The 23,425-nt window shown below is 43.4% G+C and overlaps 1 protein-coding gene across 1 annotated transcript in view; it reads left to right on the top strand.

Annotated features, from left to right (window-relative positions):
* The first annotated feature begins 7,226 nt into the window (after nt 1-7,226).
* The window catches only part of LOC8030581 (cytochrome P450 3A14), a 53,002-nt gene continuing 36,803 nt past the window's right edge, over nt 7,227-23,425 (top strand). Inside the window, exons 1-3 of the mRNA XM_040206709.2 lie at nt 7,227-7,339; nt 13,399-13,495; nt 14,551-14,603. Coding sequence (XP_040062643.1) covers nt 7,281-7,339; nt 13,399-13,495; nt 14,551-14,603 — 209 coding nt within the window. The 5' untranslated portion in view covers nt 7,227-7,280. The remainder of the gene's footprint in view (nt 7,340-13,398; nt 13,496-14,550; nt 14,604-23,425) is intronic.

Below are 23,425 nucleotides of genomic sequence, written 5' to 3'. Positions count from 1 at the left end.
GCTTTGGGCGCAGGAGACGGCACAGCTGGCGGAGCGGAAGCCAGAGTTTCGGGTACCACTGGCGGTGACGCCGGCTCCTCTTTCGATGTTGATAAACGCGACTGACGACGCTGCGTTATGCCGCGGTGTCGTTATGTCATTGCGAGTTGAATTTATTGTTTTTAGGGCAGGAGCGGGCCGTGGCGAGCTTCGCTCCGCCGCGATTTTGGCACTTCGGCTGGTCAGAACGGCAAGCGTCCGCGCCGTGTTTGGGAGCGCCGCACGTGGAGTAGAGGGCTTGGGTGCTGTTGGGGCACTGGGCGCTCCGGTGCCCAATGCATTTGCACGTGTCACACAGATGAGTATGGCGACGGAAGTGGTGCACCCGCACAGTGAACGAGCCCAATCCCACGCGGAACGGGAGGCTGCCTGGTCCCGTCGAATGTGGTGAGTGCCGACCCAGACGTTCCGGGAGGACGGGTCTGGAGGATAGCACATTTCCGGCAATGAATACTTCTCAGGAGCTGCGCAAAACCCAAACCGCCAGCGTTTTTTTTTTTTTTTTTTTTTATGGTTTCGCGAATTTGGCCGCAGCGAATGGCCTCATAGGCTTGTACCGAGATCTGCTGAGTGCCGATCGCGATGTATGTTGCCTTGATGAAGGCGTCGCGTACTCTCGGTCGATGCCGCGATGAAGCGGCATCGACCGAGAGTTGATTACTGCGATCGAGGTACCTCACTTGGTAGGGGAGCTGCAATGGTATAGGAGACCGGAAGTCTATCTGCGCAGCAATCGCAGAGACGATGGCAGGAAAGGCCACGTCCATGATGCAGCATGGTTTGGTTGGCGCTAGAATGACAGTGTGGGAGAACTTACAACGGAGCGATGCTGCTGGAAGCGCCCCAGACAGGGCCGTCTGACGTCGGCGAGAAACAGGATGCCAACCGTCCTCCATGGAGGACGGATCAGGGTTCGAGCGATGTTGGATGCACCGGGGTGAGGCGGTAGGCGTAGTCGCGGCGGAATTGAAGGAAAAAATGCCACGAGTAGGGTACGTTCTATCGGCGGCGGTGCGGATGTGGCAACGGCTGTTGAGGGGCGGTAGCTCGCCTTGAGGAACATCGTCACCGAGAATGGAGAAGACATTCTGAGTAACGATCGCAGGTTAATTCCACGCGGCAACAGTGACACGTCGAGAGCAGCCAGCGTGGCCTCGGAGGGTCGAGTCCATTTCTTCAGGCAGAAGAACGTCCTGAGTGCCGTTTGTGGTTCCAGTGGTCGTCATGAGGTCGTGACGGGCGTGTGGGCCGACGCCCAGGCGCAAGAAGAGGCAAAAAGCACAAAACATTGCAGAGCTGAAGCGAGCTAGATAGGAAGATATGGCCTTTTCTTCTTTCTCCTGTTTTGTTTGCAAAAACTGAACTTCCTTTGTGCTCTCTTGGTGCAATTGGTTGCCACAAAATCACGCGGGACCAAAGGTGGTCCCTCATTGATGCTCAATACCTGACGTACACGGATCGACGACTCTTTTTTCTTCGCTTATGAGCCCTGAGTGAAGAAAACGGAGCCTTCGATCTTTGTTCGTCAGTGGACACATTATCGATGAATAAACACCAACACAACTATTCTCATTTAAAAAAATAATTAAGTAATCAGAATTTCCTACTTCGTCATCAGCATCCTCACAAGCCGCAGAATGACTTGTTTTTGGCGAGTTGCCTACTTCATGAGTCGATGTGGCACCATACTCCGACAAAAAAAAAATTAACTTTCTGGCGCAGATCTCCGATTTCAACTAATCAGTGGTTGTTCGAAACAATATCCCTCGTTTTTCTGCCCTTTCTTACCGTCGGTCCTTTCCTTTCAAATCGCCAGTAGGGATCTCGCTCTATCGTCATGGCCTTTCCTGAATAGTAGAAGACCCCGTCAGGCGATGCTAACGCTGTTAGGAATCAAGGTTCAAGTGAGCAGAGCTGGCATCAGTACAAAGAGCTCAACGACCCTTCTATGGAGTGGTGGCACGTACGATTATCACACCATATCCGCTGCTACTTTGGTCACAGCCGCAAAGGACGAGTGGAAGCGGTCGCGCCAAACCGCGACGCGTATTTAGTTGTAAACAATGACTGTATTGGGCAGGAGATCGAACTATAGGGGGCGCTCTGACCCGTTTGTTTTCCCCACGCTCGGTGTTTACTCAACACAAGGCCTGTACACATGCCAACAGGCCTTATGGGCATGGGCATGTCATCTTCTACAATAGAGCGCGGGGCACAGTTTAATGTAAAAAAAAACTAACAATCGACGAAGCGACGTTAAGTGCCGGATCTATCTTCTGAGAATGCGAGCTTGACCCACTTCGGCTTTTGTGCTAAGCTGGGATCGCGCATGCTGCATTGTTCATGCAGGCCGTCGTGGAAACAAAAGAGCCCCTCCTCCCCCTCGCCGGAGAACACGAACTCCAGTCGAACGCTGACGCCGCGTTCGGTTATGTCGGCCGAGCGCTGCGTCATTGTGTTTGTTGTCCCCATCCGTGTAGTTGATAAGTTAACCGCTTGGGGCGTAACGGTCTGTCCTCCTCCCCAATAGGCAATGCAGTTGAGAGTCAATATTGCGCATGCGTAAAAGCCCCTGCGAAAATCACACTTTCGACCAGCAGTTGCCTTGCGTGCGCGCAATAGTTCTCAGCTATCCTGCCAGGTGGCATGTTGAGTGGCGAAGAGGTGCTAATAAACAATTCCAGCTTGCGACGCAGAAGTGCAAATGCAATATTTGTTTCTCGCTTTAAAAAAAAAACATATTTTGATTATGATGCAATGAAATGCAAAGGTGCAAGCGAACTGGACAAGAATGACGAAAGTAATCCCTGGAGAGGGGGAACAAGAGGGACAAAGGACAAACATAAATCTCCAAACACAGCTAGGTGACTGGTGAGCGACCGAAAAAATCCGCCTGGTCCGGGTATCGAACCCGGGACCTCTCCATCACAAGTGGAGCGCTCTACCAACTGAGCTAACCAGGGGTTAGACGTCAGTAGAGCAAACGGGTTTTATCAGCTGCCACCAGTCGAACACCAACAAGGGTGAAGCTTGCAATTTAAGGTTATAATTATAATGCAATTAAATGCAAAGGTGCAAGCGAGCTGGACAAGAATGACGAAAGTAATCCCTGGAGAGGGGGAACAAGAGGGACAAAGGACAAACATAAATCTCCAAACACAGCTAGGTGACTGGTGAGCGACCGAAAAAATCCGCCTGGTCCGGGTATCGAACCCGGGACCTCTCCATTACAAGTGGAGCGCTCTACCAACTGAGCTAACCAGGGGTTAGACGTCAGTAGAGCAAACGGGTTTTATCAGCTGCCACCAGTCGAACACCAACAAGGGTGGAGCTTGCAATTTAATGTTATAATTATAATGCAATTAAATGCAAAGGTGCAAGCGAGCTGGACAAGAATGACGAAAGTAATCCGTGGAGAGGGGGATCTTGTTCCCCCTCCCCAGGGATTACTTTCGTCATTCTTGTCCAGCTCGCTTGCACCTTTGCATTTAATTGCATTATAATTATAACCTTAAATTGCAAGCTTCACCCTTGTTGGTGTTCGACTGGTGGCAGCTGATAAAACCCGTTTGCTCTACTGACGTCTAACCCCTGGTTAGCTCAGTTGGTAGAGCGCTCCACTTGTAATGGAGAGGTCCCGGGTTCGATACCCGGACCAGGCGGATTTTTTCGGTCGCTCACCAGTCACCTAGCTGTGTTTGGAGATTTACGTTTGTCCTTTGTCCCTCTTGTTCCCCCTCTCCAGGGATTACTTTCGTCATATTTTGATTATTCTTTTCGACATGAAAATCAATAAACACTTCTTCTCAAGCCGTTATTTTTCGTATTTTTACTTTGACCACCTCAGGGTAGAATAACCAGCTGTTGAGAGAGCAAAACGGACTTTTTCACAAATTTATAATTGTTTCTTTCTTGCTAGTATTTTGTTGTACGGCTTCAAGCATGTTTCGCCTGTAATGCAGCTACAGGGATTCCAATAGAAGAAGTAATATTTGCCAGGTCCCCAGCGACAGTTAAAAACGAATTCACAACATTTCCATTTTTTTATTTTGTTAAGTTAAAACAAAATATGTTAACAATAAAAATTGCGCAAGCATCACAACATAGCAAGATAAAAGCCGTTCGAATTCCTTATCACAAGTGGTAAATCAACCAACACGAGGCACAGCTGCCCTTGATCTCTTTTTTACTACTAACCCTGAACTTGTAAGCGCAATTACATATTTAGAGCCGCTTAGTGACCACATTCCAATTAGCGTTGTACTTTCAATTCCAATATTACGGCGGCTGCCCTTTAAGAACACGATTTTTAGTTACCCGCGTACAAACATAGATGCCATTCACCAATATATGTCCAATTTTGCCACTACGTTTTTTCGAGGGTTTCAAAGTAGAACTGTCGAAGAGAACTGGAGACTGGTTAAAGGGGCTCTTATTGAGTCATTAAACAGATTTGTGCCCAGGGTCTGCATTGCATCCAGTTCCCAGCAGCCCTGGTTTTCTGCTAAGCACACAAATCTCCTAAGGAAAAAGAAACGCCTCTTCAGACTCGCCAAATCAACGGGGTCTCCAGATACTTGGATCAGATATCGCGAGAGTGCCTCACAATATAAGTACCAGATAAAAAACTCCAAGCATAAGTATTTTGATTGCGATCTCCAAAATCTACTCATAACAAACCCTCAAAAGTTCTGGTTAGCGATTCGGCCGCCCCAAGACAGATTACCTTCCAAGTTTATTGATCCCGACGGGAATGATCTAACCGAACTAGAAGCATGTGAAGCCATGAACCTAGCTTTCTGTAGTGTTTTCACAGAGGAAGAATTCCCATTACCTATGCCCATTTCACCCCATGAAGTTGTTCATAAAATGGCCAAATTCGACGTTTCACCAGCCGGCATTTAAAAACTAATAAATGATCTTCCATTCAATTCCGCCCCTGGGCCCGATGGCATTTCAACTAAACTACTTAAGCTAACCACAGAAGTGTCATGTGTTTTATTATCCAGTTTATTCAATCAGTCGTTGTACTCCTGTGACATACCAGTCGACTGGAGACATGCTAAAGTAACCCCAGTCTTCAAAAACAGTTCTAAAATGTGTATAACAAATTACAAACCTATTTCGTTAACGAGTGCTCCTAGTAAACTGATGGAGCATGTCATATATTCACAAATAATGAATCACTTGTCTTCCAATAATCTATTGTTTGCAAACCAGCACGGTTTTCGACGGTCTCTCTCATGTGAATCGCAACTTTTTGAATTAACTACAGATATTCATGAAAGCCTACATGCCAAGACAGATATTCATGCCATCTTCATTGATTTTTCAAAAGCCTTCGATAAAGTTCCCCACTGTCGATTGATTAAAAAACTTCACTCTTTTCATAATGACAGAGGCGTTATAAATTGGATCTAATCATTCCTAACATCTAGAACTCAGTATGTTTCTCTTCATGAACAGGCTTCTACGACCATGCAAGTAAGATCAGGTGTACCGCAGGGAACCGTGCTGGGACCGTTATTATTTCTGATTTATGTTAATGATTTGTCTCTCTGTATTAACTCGACTCTAAGATTGTTTGCAGATGATTGTGTGATGTACTCTAGAATCCATAATGTAAACGACTGTAGCACTTTGCAAAATGACCTTGTCAAGATCGAGTCTTGGTGTGGAAAATGGCAGATGGAGATTAATGTTCAAAAAACTAAGTCCATGGTCTTTAGTACTAAACGTGTTCCGACAAAATCTAATTATACTCTTTTCAACAACCACGTAGAGCAAGTGATACACTATAAGTACCTCGGAGTTTTCCTAAGCAGTAATCTTTCTTGGGAATATCATGTTAAGCATATGTCAGCCAAAGCTAACAAATCACTCGGTTTTCTCCGACGTTCCCTCTACCTCGCATCTCAAGAAACTAAACTAACAGCTTATACCGCTCTGATACGACCCATTCTGGAATATGCTTCAGCCATCTGGAACCCTCACCAAGTCTTCTTAGAAAAAGAATTAGAGTCAATTCAAAAGAAAGCAGCTCGTTTCATTTTGCGAAACTACAACTTCCCAGTAGGTGTAACCTCTCTAAAATCATCTCTACAGCTTCCTCTTTTGAACGACCGTAAAACGTTAAACAGACTGAAATTGCTTCACAAACTTTTTTATCACTCTCCATCTCGTAAGTCGATCTATTGTAAACCTGCCACTTTATCTCACGCCGACTTGACCACCCCTGCAAATTACACCTTGACATTCCCAGAACTAACCTTTACAAGTTCTCACCTCTTCAGCTTCCTATTAGTGACTGGAACCAACTACCCGAAGCCATTGTCACAATAATAGACACACAGAAATTCGCCGATAATGTTGCCGTTCATCTCCATCTGTGATAATTTTCTTGTTTTATATTACTAGCGTTCTTTTGTTTTGACACTGTCCTGCCAAATGTCCCCCCTCCCCCCCTTTGTGATACCCCTCGTGGGTCTTAAGGCGAACCAATAAATGAAATGAAATGAAATAACATTAATTTTAGAGCATTTCGAAGAAAAATCTGGTTTTTACTCAATTAGTGAATGATGCCGTGTTTTACACCCATTTTAAAAGTCAAAACCACGCCTAATGCCATAGAAAAAAATAGTTGGCTGTTTAAATAAAACTATTTTAGGAAAGTGTTAAGAACCTTGGAGATAAAGCCCGGATTTCTTTTTTTTATTCTTGTTAATGTTCGAGCGCGACGCTTGTGACGATTAACGTGGAACGGCCCAATAATATCTTTTCTGAAGATGTATAGAAGCAGTTTTGCTGGAATTCCTCAAATGTTTTAGAACTTTGCGACTTCTAAAGTGCGCAATCAAACATAGTTGTTATATATTTTAACCAGAGTCTACAAACACTCTAAACTATTTAAACATACGTAGGCAAAACCTGACGTCAGAAAGTGCCCATCTTAATTGGCGTCCGATGGTCACGAACAATATAACATTCGGTCAAAACAATAATCTTGATCCCTTCGAGCTGCGTTGCTGAATTCTCGGCTATGCAAAAATATCTTTGTGCAGAGGTCAGCGCCGCGTGCTTATCAAGATTAAACGGGTTGAATCGACGCTGTGATAGATTATATGTGATAACAGTCTGCTTCAGTCGCCTTTAAACCTAGTCTCCCGCAGGTTTGTAACTAAAACAACTGCTGCCGTTGTGGTGTAATCATTCTGGAACCTGGTGTGCTAAAAAAAAAAAAGATGTATACCGTCGCTGCTTTGTTTACCGTTCTGATCATTCTGGGAATCATACTTTTAAGGTGAGTTAGTTCATGCATTCAGTTATTTGTCCTTAATTCTTTCCTGACCACGAGAAAAGTAGAAATTTTCAGAGGATTCATGCAAACGCTTTTATTTTCCTAACTAACTTGCCTACGGAGCAATATGACACATCAAAATGTTGCCAATTAGTTGTTTTTCTTAAAAAATATTTAAAAATGTTATTCCTTGAATGTACAATGTATGTTCGGAAAACTTAATAAAAGCCAAAACTTCTACAGCTATGTAAAAAAATTAAAAAATACTAAAAATTCGGAATACAGAACATTTGCCCCCGCCCCAATGGCTATTACTTCTGAAAGTTCTTGTACTCTAACCGACGTTGTCTATTTTTGGCTCGTCGGATAATTAGCCTCCGTAACACGTGTGTTTTTCAACGAAGGAATGCTTATATTGGTTAAACACAAATAGTGCACCTAACGTCTTCAGCAGAATGCATTCTTTGTGTCCTACCTTGGTTTCGCCATAGCCTTGATCGCAGATCCTTCCCATTTAGCATTTCTGTCTCCCTTGTTGGGAACATAAAGCGTGCATGCCGGCTCAGATGAGCATTGGAAATCATAGTAGTGCTTACCGACAAAGATCTAAGTGACGCCTACATCTTTTAAATTGTCCTCAGAGCTCTTGAGGTCTAAACATATGCCCCAAGGCAGGTTAATCATGTAAATAATGCCATTTTTATCACGAATACTGATGAAACCAGTTAGCCTTGTTAGACAAGTGCAACCATCGTTCCCAGCACTTTTTGGACAACTCACCAGCTTTTGATTAAGCTTAAACCCACATTAAAATTTAAACTAGAGTTCTTCGGCTATCCACGAGATTGTGGAGCATAATTCTCCGCACTTAATTTGATTTCTTGGTGGTACTTGAAATTTATCGATCACCGGTGATCGATGGCCAATAGGCGCGCTCAGGAAAAGGTCACAGGCTCCGAGGGGCATCAGTTGTTGCGGTTAGAGAAGTAGAGCGTATCCCCGAAAAATATTAAGAGTTTTTCCACCACAAAAAATAAGCGACGCATCGCAAACTTCTTTGTCTCCGCCCAAATAAAGCACTGGCGATCCGGACCAGACGCCAAAGTTTAAGAACTAACCGTTATCTTGTGCAAGCGTTACCAATGTTTTCTGAAATGTTGTTGGAAAATGGGGCGTGATATCGGCAGCTGACGGCATGAGCTCAATGCATTTTTATAAATTATCTTTTACCTTTGGAATAAGATAACATGTTAGTTTGAAACTTTGAAATCTGCTCCGTACTGATATCACTGCATTTTGGCGGGGAGTGAGCATTTCGCGATCCCTAGGTTTTTCCTTTGAGGTGGCAAAAATACTGTAAATAATTTTTCGGGGACACCCTGTATATTCTGTCTGTGCCATCAAAGGTAATGAGCATAAAATAAGCTAATTAAGTTAATATTCAAATATGCAGGCTTAAAATAGTTTTGCAATGCATAAAATGTTATAGTGATCGCTCATGAGAATATAGCAAACAAAGAGGTACACCATTTGGGTGTTTATTGTTTATAAGCTGAGGCATTGAAATATAAATGGCTTGTCGAATTTTTTGTGATATGTGCTTAAAATTATGTTTAAACTATCTAAATAAATTCTAAACTAAGATAATTTTGGGGTATTTGCAAAAATTGTAAAAATATATGGGAGTTCAACTTACATTAAAGTGAAATGCTTGAGAATTTCGAAATAAATTTAGATCCCGAAATGTAAGTCTGCTTATAGAAAGTCAGTGCTTTAAATAATATAACGTTAAAATTTAAACTAATTAGCTCAAGTATTATTAGAGCGAAACGAAACAATATACGTGAATTATGATCCAATATTTATAGCAAATGAATGACTAATTTCGTAAATTTCGCGTTAAAAATATTGCAAAAAAATCGTTTTATACAGGTAGGTATTCAATGTTCGACACAACAGAAATATCCTTTTTGCACGAGATATACGTGATACCGCTGTTGACGATGATGAGTATGCTAATATTTCTACTTTGTGGACTGGATATGTTTACAACTCACAAGCTAAGTTATTTATTTCAAAATTAACTTTTAAATTAGTAACTAAATAACTCAAAAAATATATGTTTTTAACTTAAACGCTGTTATGCGTAAAATTTTGTGCCGAACCTCATGATCTAACTCACTGTGCCACAGCTATAAAAGTAATTTCAACATAGTGAAACTATGGACACTGCCCGAAACGTTTTGTGCAAACAGCAACACTTTTTGTTAAGTTTGCGTAGGAAATGTATTTATTAAGACCAAAATGTATCTCCAAACTTTCTGCCAAAAATTATAGTATCCCACAGCTCTTGCAATGTTTTTGTGTCAAAAAGACACGAAAGACATGTGATTGATTGCTCGTGCTCAATCTGTGGCGCTTCGTCGGCACTTCAGTTAAAATAAAAGTTGTTTGGCAGGCTGATAACATTCAACAGAAATTTGACAGCTACATTTGGTGAACAGTAATTGTTGCCTTGCAAATTGTTTGAAAAGGCTCGAACAATCACTTGAAGAAATGTCGGTTGAGGAACGGATATTCATAAATTCCTTGAACTGTGCGCACGTGACACTATTGATATTAATTGTATAAATAATCCTCGGAACATTGGGTGAAGATTTTACTTGCGCAAATGATAGTTTTAAGACTCTCATCAAATATTCGGCGACGGTTATTGTCACCTTTCGGTACTCGTTGTTTGATAAGATAAATTGCAGTAGGGGCAACTTTTTCACTGAGGATAATTTATCATGTCGTAGATTTCTAGCAGTTATAATGTAGCAATCAATGCTATTAAATACCTGCTGTTGGCAAACTTTCTAAGACGCTTCTACGCAGAACGCGAACCCTCTTATCCGGCCAATGTTTACTGCCAGTTCTTTGCCGCACGACCTCTCTCGCATGCTGCGGCTTATTTCCCAGCTGCTGTTGAAAAGATCTGCCGTCGTAGGCAAAAAGGATAGCGCTGCAATCGAGTGGTGATGATGCACGATAACGAGAAAAAAAAAAATAAGGTAAGAGATGTGTGTCCGATATGCGTATTAATCTAACTTTGTTACAAAATAATTTAGAAGTGCAAAATTTTAGTTAATCACGAAGGCTCATATTTCCATGCGCGTCGTTGAGCGAGCGCGTACGCGGCCGAATTGCTACCATGCTTGGCTGTCGCACGGAAAATCTGGGTTCGATTCTAGCGAGCTAAATGTTCTTTTTATTCTTTCTTCTTGGCGCTCTCGAAAATTCGAGAACTTCCTTGTCTGATCGACTTTCGAATGTTCTAAGCGCCGAACGTTCTAGGCCGAATGTTCCAGAAACCCACGCAACTACAATACTTGCTCCGCGTGGCATGTCGGAGTCAGCCTCGCCCCAGCTCTCGATCCTGCTGTCAGGGGTCATCGACGCCTGTGACGCTATCCTTTTTTTCTATTTGTTTTGGGCACAAGTTCGCCCCCTTAAACGTTTAGCTTGCTTCAGTTTTCATTGCATCATCAATTGTCATTGTTGACATTTTGGTAGAGGTGCGGGGTACCGCATTCGATGCCGTGAAACGTACCCCTCAGAAGATCTGTCGAGTTCGATCATTTTCCAGTCCCGGAAAACCAACCCCCGCCGACGAACCCCACACCCCACCCAGCCGCCGCAACCAAGACCAGCCTCGGGAGTTCGGTCAACTTCCAGAGCAGCCGATGAAGAATAAGACGCCAAGGATGAACACCACGTCACAGCAGACGGAACGGCACCGACGTCTATCGTCTACGTACAGGCCCCACCTAGGAGGGGCGGTGAATTTCAGTGGCAATCTTCATGAAGATGTGGACGACTGGTTGAGCCACTGCGAGCGTCGCCCGGTTCAACTAATGGGGGCCTGAGCAGAGCCTGCGGAATTTTACTTCGCTCTGGAAGGCACGGCGCACACCTGGTTCGAAAGCCACGAAGCGTCAATTTCGGCTTGGGAAGACTTCCAGTCCGAGCTTCGACGCACCTTTGCCAGCCAGCAGCGACGTCAGCGGGCCGAAGAACCTCTCCAAGCAAGAAGTAAAGGGCCAAACGAGAACGTCACAAGTCTCTTCGAAGACGTTCTCCGCCTCATGAGCCGCCCCGAGCCCTTCCGCCGCTCTCGTCGAGACAGCCTGTCCCCCTATCTCGTCGCGAAAACTAAGTGCGGCAACGCCTGGAGTTGGCGTTGCCGAACGCGACCGAAGTAAAGAGCCTCCAAGAACGCCGGAGCGTTCCTACTTTCTCGACGCCACGCATCGCAACGACGCACCTGCTACGGTGCCCAACAACCTTAACTTTGGTATCGACGGCCACGACGCATCGGCGCTAGTTGACACTGGACCAGACTACTCAGTATTGAGTGGGAGGCTCTCTCGTTGCCTTCGAGAAGTCTCGACGCAATGGGATGGACCTGAAATACGAACCGCCGGAGGACACCTCGTTACGCCTCTCGGGAGGTGCACTGCTCGCGTTGAGAACCACGGTGAGACGTGGCCTGTGAAGTCTCCGCAGTTTGCCATTATTTTTGTTCCTTTCGCTTATTTTGTATCCCGGCCCGTCGCATCGAAACGATGCCCTAAAATGGGGGAGCAATGCCACGCGTGTCGCTGAGCGACTGCGTACGTGGCCGAATGGTTACCGGGTTGGCTGTCGCGCGGAGGATCTAGGTTCAATTCCAGTGAGCTCAACGTTAATTTATTTATTCTTTCTTGGCGCTCTCGCAAATTCTAGAACTTGTTTGTCTCATCGAGGTACGAATGTTCTACGCGCCGAACGTTCTAGGTCGAGTGTTCCAGAAACCCACGCGACTAGGAAAGGTGCTCCGCGTGGCAAGCCGGAGTTAGTCTCGCCCCAGCGTTCGATCCTGTTGTTACGCCCGAATCGACTCCTGCGACGCTAGCCTTTTTTTTCTATTGTAGCGTGAGTTACGCTAGCCAAGGTTGCGCAGTTTCGCGTGGCTCCTGGAGAGCCGTGCTGTGCATGCGAGAGGAGCAGTGACGTCACGCGGCGCACAGCCGGCGCCCCGGAGCCGCCGCCGCGCGCGACTCGCCGGTCTGCGCGTTCCAGAGGAGTGACGTCATAGCCGCGGCAGACGCACTGGCGCCGCCGCGTGCCCAGCTGTGCGCCTCCGTTGCGCAGTAGCCGAGTCTGACACTGCACCGGAGCCGCTTGATAGCGCCTCTCATTTTGCTTCTTTTTTTTGGGGGGGGGGGGGGGGGGGCGGCACAAGTTCGCCCCCTTAAACGTTTAGTCTGCTTCAGATTTCATCGCATCATCAATTGTCATTCGTGACAATATAGGCAGCGCTTTACAAATAATCTTAATGTCCGAACTGGTTTTTAAAAATTACCACCATATATCGATATTTGTTTCCTTGTTTAACATAGATATCAGTTGTTATGTCACCAAAAAGAAACGACTCTCCTTAGCTGTTTCTGAAATCTCGTGAGTAAAGGTTCTTAGTAATTGCCCTATTTCATTTTTTTGTTTAGACAGTTTCTTTTGATGACTTCATGATATATTTTTCGATTTATATAAACTAACAATAAAAACGTAGGTTTGTGTTATTCAAATATTTTTTTATAAAATCGGTGGCAATATTTTTTAAACTCAATATAGCATAAAAACAAGTGCGATTTCCACCAATATGCTAGGTGAACAAATGCAATAATTTGAGAAATGCTAAACTAAAAAACATATAGGATATTTTTCAAGTGCCGACAGACGACAAATGTTTTATTATTTGTGTGCTTTTAAAGAAATCGTTTGACCCTTCTCAGTTACACTCTGCAGATGCATTGTTTTTTTACGCCTATGGCCTTATCTCGATCTGGTACAAAAGTAAAATGGATAAGAATAAAAATTAAAAAAATATATATGTAATTGGAAGATTATCAAAGCCGAGCTGAAAAGCTATCATCAATAAACTCTGACTCAAAATATTTTTAACAACGCCAGATTGGACAATAAAAATTGCAAGATCAACATAAGAAGTACCAAATATGTATTACGTGTCTGTTTTACAGATGGAGACAGAAGACCTTTTCTTACTTCAAAGACATTGGAATTCCTGGGCCCAAACCAAACCTGCTTTGGGGAAACCTTTGGGAATACCACGAAAAGGTGATTTTGGTTGTTTATTCTGATCTGTGAGCTAAACGCTGAGAAAGCATATATCTTAAAAATACAAGACTCAAAGGAGAGAAAGAACGACCAAGTCTACACCTGTTGAGTGTCGATTCTATCACCTCAGGGTTATGGAATATATGTTGCAGAGTCTCCTGCACCCTTGCCTTAACTTTGTTAATTTTCGCATAAATTTATACACCAAGATATGGTGCGCGCATTCGATTAAAGATAAGGATCTTACAGTTTTATTTTAAATTACTCGTTCTAAGAGTGTATTCTTCGCAATGACAGAAAATCTAGTGACCTAGAATGATTTATTGCTGTTTTTGAGGAATGTTCTTGCCCAAATATAAATGACAATAATAATTGTTAATTAAAATCATATCTCATGGGTTATGTTACCGTGTAATATTTTTGTTGTTAGTAACAGCGTACTAAAACTTAAAAGAAAAATTAAATTAGATAACACCGTTTTTTGAAGTCTGGATTTCACGATAGTTCACATGCATGTTTTAAGCAATTGCCTTACATTTAAGCATAGAACTGAAAAGGAAGGTACGATTTATTGTTGAGGGACGATAAGTCATTTAACATGTTCCAGTAAAATACTGCTTAGCAGTATGTTTCAATGATAGCATCCGGATAAAACGCGAAGAGCAGATGGCTTGGAAGATTGGTTAGATATTTATGTCATTAAAATAATAATCAGAAGGGAAGTTGCAATTTGCGCCTAACATACTATTAACAAATCATTTTAAAATATCTACGGTATTTTAGTTGTTTAAAGTTCATTTACCAGATATCATGTTAACATGAAGACAGCTAAGTTAGCTGTCATCAGGAAAGACGCTACAAGATTTTTTTTAAGTTATTCATACCTCTTAACAATATCGTGTCAATCAACCCCTTTAAGTGGGGTGAATGGTATGCACTTTAAAGCATTCACTAAAAAAAATCCTTGACCTGATTCGGGAGACGTTTTTCGTACAGCTTACTTGAACAATCAATGTAACTCTTATTGACTTATTTTGTACACTTATTACCAACAGGACTTATACCAGGCTGTGAAAAAATGGTGCAAGCAATATGGCGATATATTTGGGTAAGAGTCTCTAGGCTATCAACTTTGAAAGAGTGGAGAATATAACAACTAAAAATATTTACCTGAAATTTAAAATGTTTGATTGTCCTAACTTTTCTGCAGATGTATTTTCATCTAGGTTTTGACAATAGTTTCCGTACAGTTCACTTTCATAGCGCGGGAGAATTTTCGCCATAAAGCATATACACGTTTGAATTAGTCTTCCGCACATAAATATGGTCTTTCATTTCAACTTAAATAAAAATGCACGTTTACCCGACTGTAATAATTTATAAATTAAGCCGATATAGGTTTCTCGTTATACAATAAGGCCGTCTTAAAATAATTACTTCAACTGCAGCAGTTGTTCATAACACGAAACCTATGAACCACTGGGGAACCGATGCGTGTAATACGTATTATACGCCTCGCAAGTGGGCTCATTTTCGTCTTCTGCGCATGAGAAAGGAAGTAGCGGTGACGTCAGAACGCCGAGCCCTGATTGGCTGATCGCGACCCCCTATCTCAGCGTCGTCTGCTCCTTTGCAACGTCGTCTGCTCGCAACGTCGTCTGCGTCTGTCTTACCTTTCCTGCGACTTTCAGAAGTGCAGGTCTTTACAAGCAAGCTCGACTTCGCCTTTCAGAGAGGGCAGGCGAAATAACTCGAGCGGTACGTTGTTTTTGTCTAATAACTAGCAGACGCGCATCAAGGAGGGAAGTCAAAGGACTCACTGGCGAGGTGTCCCGAGGCGCCGAGGTTTGTTTGCTAAGAACCGAGAGTGAGCGTGTCATGGTCCGCAAGTTCCCTCCTAAATATTTTTTTCCTCCTTTCGTGTGCGGCGAGACCCCTCATTCTTTAAAGGGGCCCACCAACAATTTTTTGACCGGTTTGAAGTTCGCGCTGAAACGGAGCTCCATGAAAGCAGGAACACCGAGGAAAAAAGATATTACAGAAATTCGCAATATTTTGTGAGTTATTAGCAAACTAAATATTGCAGAAAACAACTTTAAATAAGCAAAACATTGCGCTTCATGACGTAAAATGGAACAGTTTAGCGATTGGAGGAAAGCGGTTGGCCAATTGGACGCGAGTTTGGTTGATAGCCCGTCGGCCCGGTCGGCTCGTCGGTCATTAGGCCTAGCTGCAACCATCGTAGCTTTGGGATCGGGTTGCCATCATCGATGAATGTACCGGGCTTATCGGATTTTGAGTGCGGATCTGGGCGTCGCGCCGTACGAGGACACTCCACGCAAGCGCCGCGTCTCTGCCTCAGTCCGCTTCGACAGCCGCGGAAGACTCGTCTCCCGCAACTCCGCCTCCGGAGCCACCTCGGCGAGTAGGAGGTACAAACTGATGAGCGTTCCCTTTGAGCACCATATAAGCTGGGTCCCGTCGCCGTACTTCACTCGAACAGTGAAAAGTCCGTCACAGCACTAAAAGAAAATAAGGGTTCCCCTGGCTCCTCTTACTGCTCTTAGTTGACCGGGACCGGGGGCGCACAAGTGAAAATACGATGCGCGTTGACTGCACGGATCACTTGTCGTCTGCTCGCGATGGTACGTCGCGGGCGCCGCTGGGAGGCGCGCATGAGCGACGAGGCGAAGAGCCGTGTATTGGGAGAGTTCGGCCAACAGGCGGAGCAAAGGCCGCCGCCAGCGCCGAATATTCCCCCCGCGCTTAGAGCGTAAACTAAATTTGTGACACGGCGTCGACCAATCAGGAGACCGCGACGCCAGAATATTGCAAACGACATTCAAAGCGTGAAATAGCTCCATCTCACAAATGTCGGCAGTGAAGACAAAGGTACAGGCGCGTGAACCTAGCTCAGCAAACGCTTTTGTTTGTATGTGAACTCGTGCGTAGGAGCCACTTTCCAAAGCCACGCGCTCGTGCCCATGCCTTTCTCTGCACTGCTGATCTTGGCTTGTTAGAACAGCGTCCTGGAGACGCGGTGTCCCGCTAGGCTCGTGCGCTGGCTTTGGCAGTGCTTTCTTTCACCGTCTCAGCTGAGACGCTGTTTCTAGCAAGTTGGCCCTGGTTTGGAGCGCACGTTCGTTTATTCTACACTTGAATATTGGCGTGACAAAAACATCGCACGCACAAAGTTTTCAGTCACTGAGAGTTACACCTTTTAACTCTAGCGACGCTAAAACGGCTTGAATTAGTCGTGTCACAAATTTAGAGCTCACGACCACCGATAGGGGCTGTTTCGCGGCCTGTGGTTGGCCCCGAGATGCTCGCCTATTCAAACCAATGTATGGCCAAACTCTCTCGATAAACGGCTCTGACGAGGCGTTGTTTTCGCCCTTTTTGAACTTTAAATTACTTTGCAACTTTATTAGCTCTATAAAGATGACTTGTTAGAGAAATAATGACGGTTAGCGTGTGATACACTTTATTTCGCTTCAAAATGCCTGGCACGGCTCTCGCCAATCACGAAACCCAGAGAGTGTGACGTATTGTGAAAGGGAGCGCCGTTATGCGCGCGCATTCGGCACCTTGCGGCGCCACCGTCGGAGGAGGTGTTTCCGAATTGTCAAATTAAAATATGATGCGCTAATATTTTCAAACTCTTTCGTTGTCCACTGGGTTTTCGGGACCACTAGCGTGTAGAAACCGCAAAAAAAAAAGTCGACGCTCAAATACTGTTGGAGGGCCCCTTTAACGGCGTCGGCAGGTTGGCGCAGTTAACGTGGTCTGCTTTACGTCTGCTAGTCAAAGCGATGGCTGCTTTACCTTTATAATAATAAGCTTTATTTTTTATTTCCCATTACAGGTAATGATGGGGCCGAGAATAAAAGCCGCGATAGACGGCTTGACATGCTCTCGGCCCCAGTTACATTCAGCAGCAGTCAGAGGGAACAAAATAAAATACAAAGGCATTCAATCAAAGAATAAGCACATTTAACGGATATCAATTACCTAGTTAATCTTTAAAGCATATCAATGTACAAAATCTACGTTTACATAATAAATACAAATACATGGACATGAAGGGAATTATTAACAACTTACCGAGAACATAGAGATACAACATCGAAGATATACAAAACCAAATATCAGTAGTCTACATCAAAGGTATACATGACAGAACGTAATTCATTTAAACTCAATTTATCTATATCAATATTGTGTAAAATTAGTGAATTGAGAAGTCTTGGGACTCGGTAGGCTAACATTTCTTTGCCAACGTTCAATCGACACGTTGCTATTTGCCAATAATCGGGGTTACCAGTTTGATACGTTAAAACATGTTTTTGTAAATTTGACAATGTTACCAAGGAAGACGTGTTATGTTGCAATTCTTTTTTAAGGCTTGTGGATAGTCTATAGCTATACATATTTTTGATACTAAGTATATTATAAATTTTGAATAAGTTTTCTGTATGCGGCAAATAGGGTGCGTTTGCAATAGTTCTTAGTATTCTTTTTTGAATTAAGTGTACTTCCTCCAAGTTTGTTATTGTAGTTGTGCTCCAGACTAAAGAACAGTAATTCAAATGAGAATAAAATAACGATTTATATAACAAGATTTTAATCGATGTTGGAAGTATATACCGGTGCCTGCATATCAGCCCTACAACCTTAGATAGCTTTTTATTTAGATACGCAATATGATGGTCCCAGGTCATATTATGAGAAAACACTACACCAAGTGTTTTAAAATTCTCTACCAATTCGATGTCTACTGAGTTTAAGGTTATCCTACATATTGATGGAATAACTTTATGTTTTGTCCGAAATATAACAGCTTTAGTTTTGCTAGTATTCATTTTTAGAGCGTTCCTGTTGGTCCATGATGGTATTTTATCTAATACTAAATTAATTTTTGACACGCGCTCTTCTGCATTATCAGAAGCATAGAGAAGTGTTGTATCGTCTGCATACATTACAATTTTAATAGACTGGTCAATATTTACTATATCATTTACATAGACATTAAAAAGAAATGGACCTAAAATACTTCCCTGTGGTACCCCTGAGGAAATTTGTTTTATATTAGAACAAAAGTTACCGCAACACACATATTGTTTCCGATTTTCGAGATAGGACCGTAGTAGATGCAAGGCTTTCCCCCGAACACCATAAAATTCGAGCTTTTGTAATAACAATTCGTGGTTTAAATAATCGAAAGCTTTAGTAAAATCAATATAAACCCCTAAAACAAGTTTCTTTTCCTCTAAGTTGCGTAAGATAAATTCTTTTTCTTCAAGTAAGGCAAGTTCCGTAGAACAATGTTTTTAGAATCCAAACTGCGACCTTGTAATGAGTTCATACTTTTCGAAAAAATTTGACAATCTTACATGAATAAGTTTTTCAAGCCCTTTTGAAAACACGGGAAGTATTGAAACAGGTCTATAGTTATTAATGTCATTCTTATCACCTTTCTTATGCAGTACAGAAACTTTGGCAATCTGCATACGCTTTGGAAATATACCTGCAGATAAACACAAGTTAAATATATGAGTTAAACAATGCACGACTAAGTCTAATACATATTTTACGGGTCTAATTTTAATATCATCTGCATCTCTACTGCATGTATTATTTAAGTTCATAAATACATTAAAGACCTCGGAATCGCTAACGGGATCTAAGAATATTGAATTGAAGTTTCTATATTTAATATATTCGCAAGCCTTATTGTCGTGAGCTAGAGAAACTAGATTTACAAAGTAATCATTAGATACATTAGCTATAGCAGTATCTTTAACTTCTTCGCCGTTAATATGCAATCTATGTTGTCATGGTTCTGATTATTTTTTCTAATTGAGTTTACTTTTTTCCAAATAACATCAATACGTCCAGCTGAAGATCTAAAACTATTGTGATAATACCGTTCCCTAGCGGTTCTTAGTTCCTTCGTTAACTGGTTGCGATAAGCTTTAAACTTTGTCAAATCATCTTGATTTCTTGATTTGTTAAATCTTTGGAATAACTTGTTTTTTTCATTAATTTTCGATAAAAGACTTGGGGTAATCCATGGTTTCCGAATTCTACATGATTTTTTCGTTTTTTTTTTTTTTTTTTTTTGTAAGGAAAATTTTTTATATAGAGGCGTTTAAAACTCTCTAGGAACGTGTCGTAAGCTACATCAAGGTCTGTTGCAGCAAAAACATTGTTCCAGTCAGCATTTTCAATATCATTACGAAACATGTCCAGATTATAAGGGGTGATATGCTGAAAGTGCCTAAATGACTCTGCATTTTTTTTGTGAGAAAGACTATCATTTACACATAGGAATATAGGTAGGTGATCGCTTATATGGGTGGTAAGTATACCAGCTTTCAGACATACGTGATCAATGTTTGCAATAAAAAGGTCAATAAGAGTTTCCGTGTGCACTGTAATTCTTGTTGGTAGAGTTATTATGTTAGCATATCCATACGTTGTAAGTAATACTTCAAATTCAGTTCTAGGCGTAGTATCAAGTAGCATATTAATATTTAAATCTCCTCCAATGATTACCTTCAAGTTATTATCACTACCGAATCCCAAAAACCCCTCAAAATATGCAAGAAAAGTATTAATATTGCCATCCGGTGGACGGTAAACCACAGATATAAGCATATTTTCTGCCACCAAAGATAACACTTTATAATCCTTTGTCATAGTACAAAAAGTAGATAATAATTCGGTTTTGATGCTTTCTTCAATCAACAAACATACACCTCCGCCACGATTAGAAACACGACTTAAACAGTAGTGGTTATAAGATGGCAGCCTAAAAACATCTTCTTCCTCAGTATACCATGTCTCGGTAAACATAATTATATTGAATTTAATTGAAAACTGGCTAAAAAGACACTCGAGATCTGTTACTTTATTTCTAGCAGACCTTGCATTTAAATGAAAAACTTTCAGTGACGACTCAAAACTGCCTTCAAGATATTGTGAAAAATCAGCGGGAAGTACGTATGGTGATTCTTTGATGAATTGCGAAGGCCCTAGTATCTAGACAATAAAGACCTCGAGCTACGAATGGATCGCTTTCAGATCATCTTCGCTTCTAATCACATAGGCGTCATCACCATCTTTGCGCCTGATAAAGACTTTTCCATTCCTATGCCATACGTACAGTCGGGGACAAAAGTCTCCAGGACGTGCGAGCTGCGGCTGAAACGCATCGCTCTGCCATCTGCCGGCGGGTGGCCTGGTTTCGAGATCACACAAAAGCGCATGCGCGTCCTACTCTGCCTGCAAACATGTGTGTTTTCCCGCTCTTCTGTGGCACAGTGCCTAACTCGGAATCGGGCGCGTGGTACCACCTCGGAGATAGCGCTGGCGGCTGACGAGCGTCTGCTACACATTCCGAAACTCGAGATACCGCCTGGGGCATTTCGCCGCATTTCGCCGTATTTCGCCGTGTCAGCGCACCTTGCCTTATAACGAGTTGAACTTATTGCTCAGTCGAAATGCCGTGACTTCTTGCTTGATATGCGCCATGTCAGTAAGCGCTATCTCCGAGGCGGTACCACGCGCCCGATTCCGAGTTAGGCGCCGCGCCGCAGAAGTGCGGTAAAGCGCACATGTTGGCAGGCACAGTAGGACGCGCATGCGCTTTTCTATGATCTCGAAACCAGGCGACCCACCGGCAGATGGCAGAGCAATGCGTTTCAGTCGCAGCTCGCGTGTCCTGGAGACTTTTGTCCCCGACTGTACATGAAGCCTTTTCCCTTCGTCCATTCTTTTGCCTTGGCTCCTAGTTCACGATTTTGCTTCGTCAGATTTTCATTAATGAAGTATTTGTTTCCAGTGTTTCGGAACTTTCCCCTCCTGCTCAACCATGCGTCCCTTGTTGTTTGCGAAGCAAAGCGGACAATAATGCCAGGGATTTTATCTGGCTTTGAGGGCAGACGGTGAATGGCTGTTACTTTGGCTTCAGCTAACTCAGGCAGTTCTAGGCTGGGAGCTATTTCATGTATTTTGCTCATTAGATCCTCGTCTTTCGTCTTTGTGATACCGTGAAATTCAAGGTTGAGCTTTCGGTTTCTCCATTCGAGGTCATGAAGTTCATTCCTGAGCCGCTTCACCTCCTCACCATTGTCTTTTCCCTCGAGTTCCGCCACTTTATTTTTTAGTTGTTTAATTTCTTCCCTCTGTTCTTTGACACTTTCTAATATTTCATCATATTTTGCCGACATCATGCTAATGGATGCTTCGATGCCTCCTACAGTTTATTTGAGATCTAAGAGTTCATCTAATTTGTTGTTCATGGAAACTAACATGGTCGATACGTCAACATCCGATTTCGGTTTATTGGTCGCGCCTTTCTTAAGTTTTGAGGTTCGACAAGTGGGGCATTTCCACGCGCTACGATAGGTTTCGCCCTTTGTTTTTAGTGTTACTTCAGAGATACCCGCACAACTACCGCAATGATACGTGGAACCGCATTCACTACACATAATTGACTGCTCATCATCGAGAATTTCCTCTTGGCATTTCAAACACAACGTATCGGTCATCTTTGATAGCGTGCATAGACCAAATAGCAGGCACAACAGGCAGCAGCAGCGACAAGGATATAATTGCCTTAGGAATGATAGTGAAATAAACCAACCTGGAATGACGTACTACAGAACAGATTATCGTTTGTTGCTGTTGCTCGTCGCTGCTGCCGCCAGAATGCTGCGGCTCACGTTGGTGACGGCTTTTATGGCAGGATTTCTTGCTCAGAGGTCGCTCGGGTCTGGTACCATGGGCGGGGCTGCACGCTTCTCTTCGTTGGATGAAATCACGATGGTCCGTTGCTTCCAGTAACACGTCACAGCCGATCCCACGCTGCAGCTTCCGCTTGTACACGGCCAGGCGTTCAGCAGATAACTGGAATGACGTACAGAACAGATTATCGTTTGTTGCTGTTGCTCGTCGCTGCTGCCGCCTTTCCTGCGTCTGTCGGAGATTCACCGCTTTTTCACCGGCAAGAGTCACCGTTGCCTCGGGAAAATTAAGGTCAGGAATCAAAGTGTAATACGGGAAGGGTTCACGAGGGTCGCGCGGGCATATTCCATTCACCACGCCAGCCGGTCGTGGGCAGACTGTCGCCGAGTCGCGGAGTGCCCGCTAGGCCTAACTGCCGAGCTCGCTTGGTCGCGTTCAGTGGAATCGTGGCCGTTGGAGTTTTTCCCCGGTGTTTGTGGATCCAGCGTTCTTGTTCGTCGGGGTGTTTCAACTACTTTTTACTTTTTTCTAGCTGCTTGAAGTCGGGACGCGTGAGAAGCGCACGTAGAAAAATAAACGTCCGTGGGGCGTCGCGACCTCGACGCTGTCGGCCATGCTGATTTGATCGTAATTAACAAGTGCGTAAGACGGCTTCGGAGCTGTCGTAGGATTTCGTCGTAACCTGCGCAAAACTTCCGAAAATTTTGTTTCGTGAATACGAATTGGTTCTCACGTTTTGTCTTACGCATATTTTTGGCGTAAGATCGTTTCGTGAATCTGGCCTCTGCACTTCCGAAAGTCGCAGGAAAGGTAAGACAGACGCAGACAACGTTGCGAGCAGACGACGTTGCAAAGGAGCAGACGACGCTCAGATAGGGGGTCGTGATCAGCCAATCAGGGCTCGGCGTTCTGATGTCACCGCTACCCCCTGAAGCAGACGAACTTGCCCTCCGCATATGCATCATAATCAGGGTTCCGTGTTTTCGGTCAACACCGATAATACGCGAGAATTAACGCAGGAGTCGGTTTTATCAAAATAGGGGAAAATCTAAAAAAAAACCACCTCGAATGAGAAAATCTAAATCTCCGGGAGAATAACATCATTTATCTACAACTTTTTCGTGCTGTCTTGAAACACAGCGTTTAATAAACTGTATACGAGGCCGCATATCTCTTCGC

Source organism: Ixodes scapularis, unplaced genomic scaffold (genome assembly GCF_016920785.2).
Source record: "Ixodes scapularis isolate PalLabHiFi unplaced genomic scaffold, ASM1692078v2 PGA_scaffold6__148_contigs__length_123643588, whole genome shotgun sequence".
In the NCBI taxonomy this organism is placed as follows: Eukaryota; Metazoa; Arthropoda; class Arachnida; order Ixodida; family Ixodidae; genus Ixodes; species Ixodes scapularis.
Note: the sequence above shows the minus strand (reverse complement) of the source record. Positions and strands in the feature narration are given on the sequence as shown.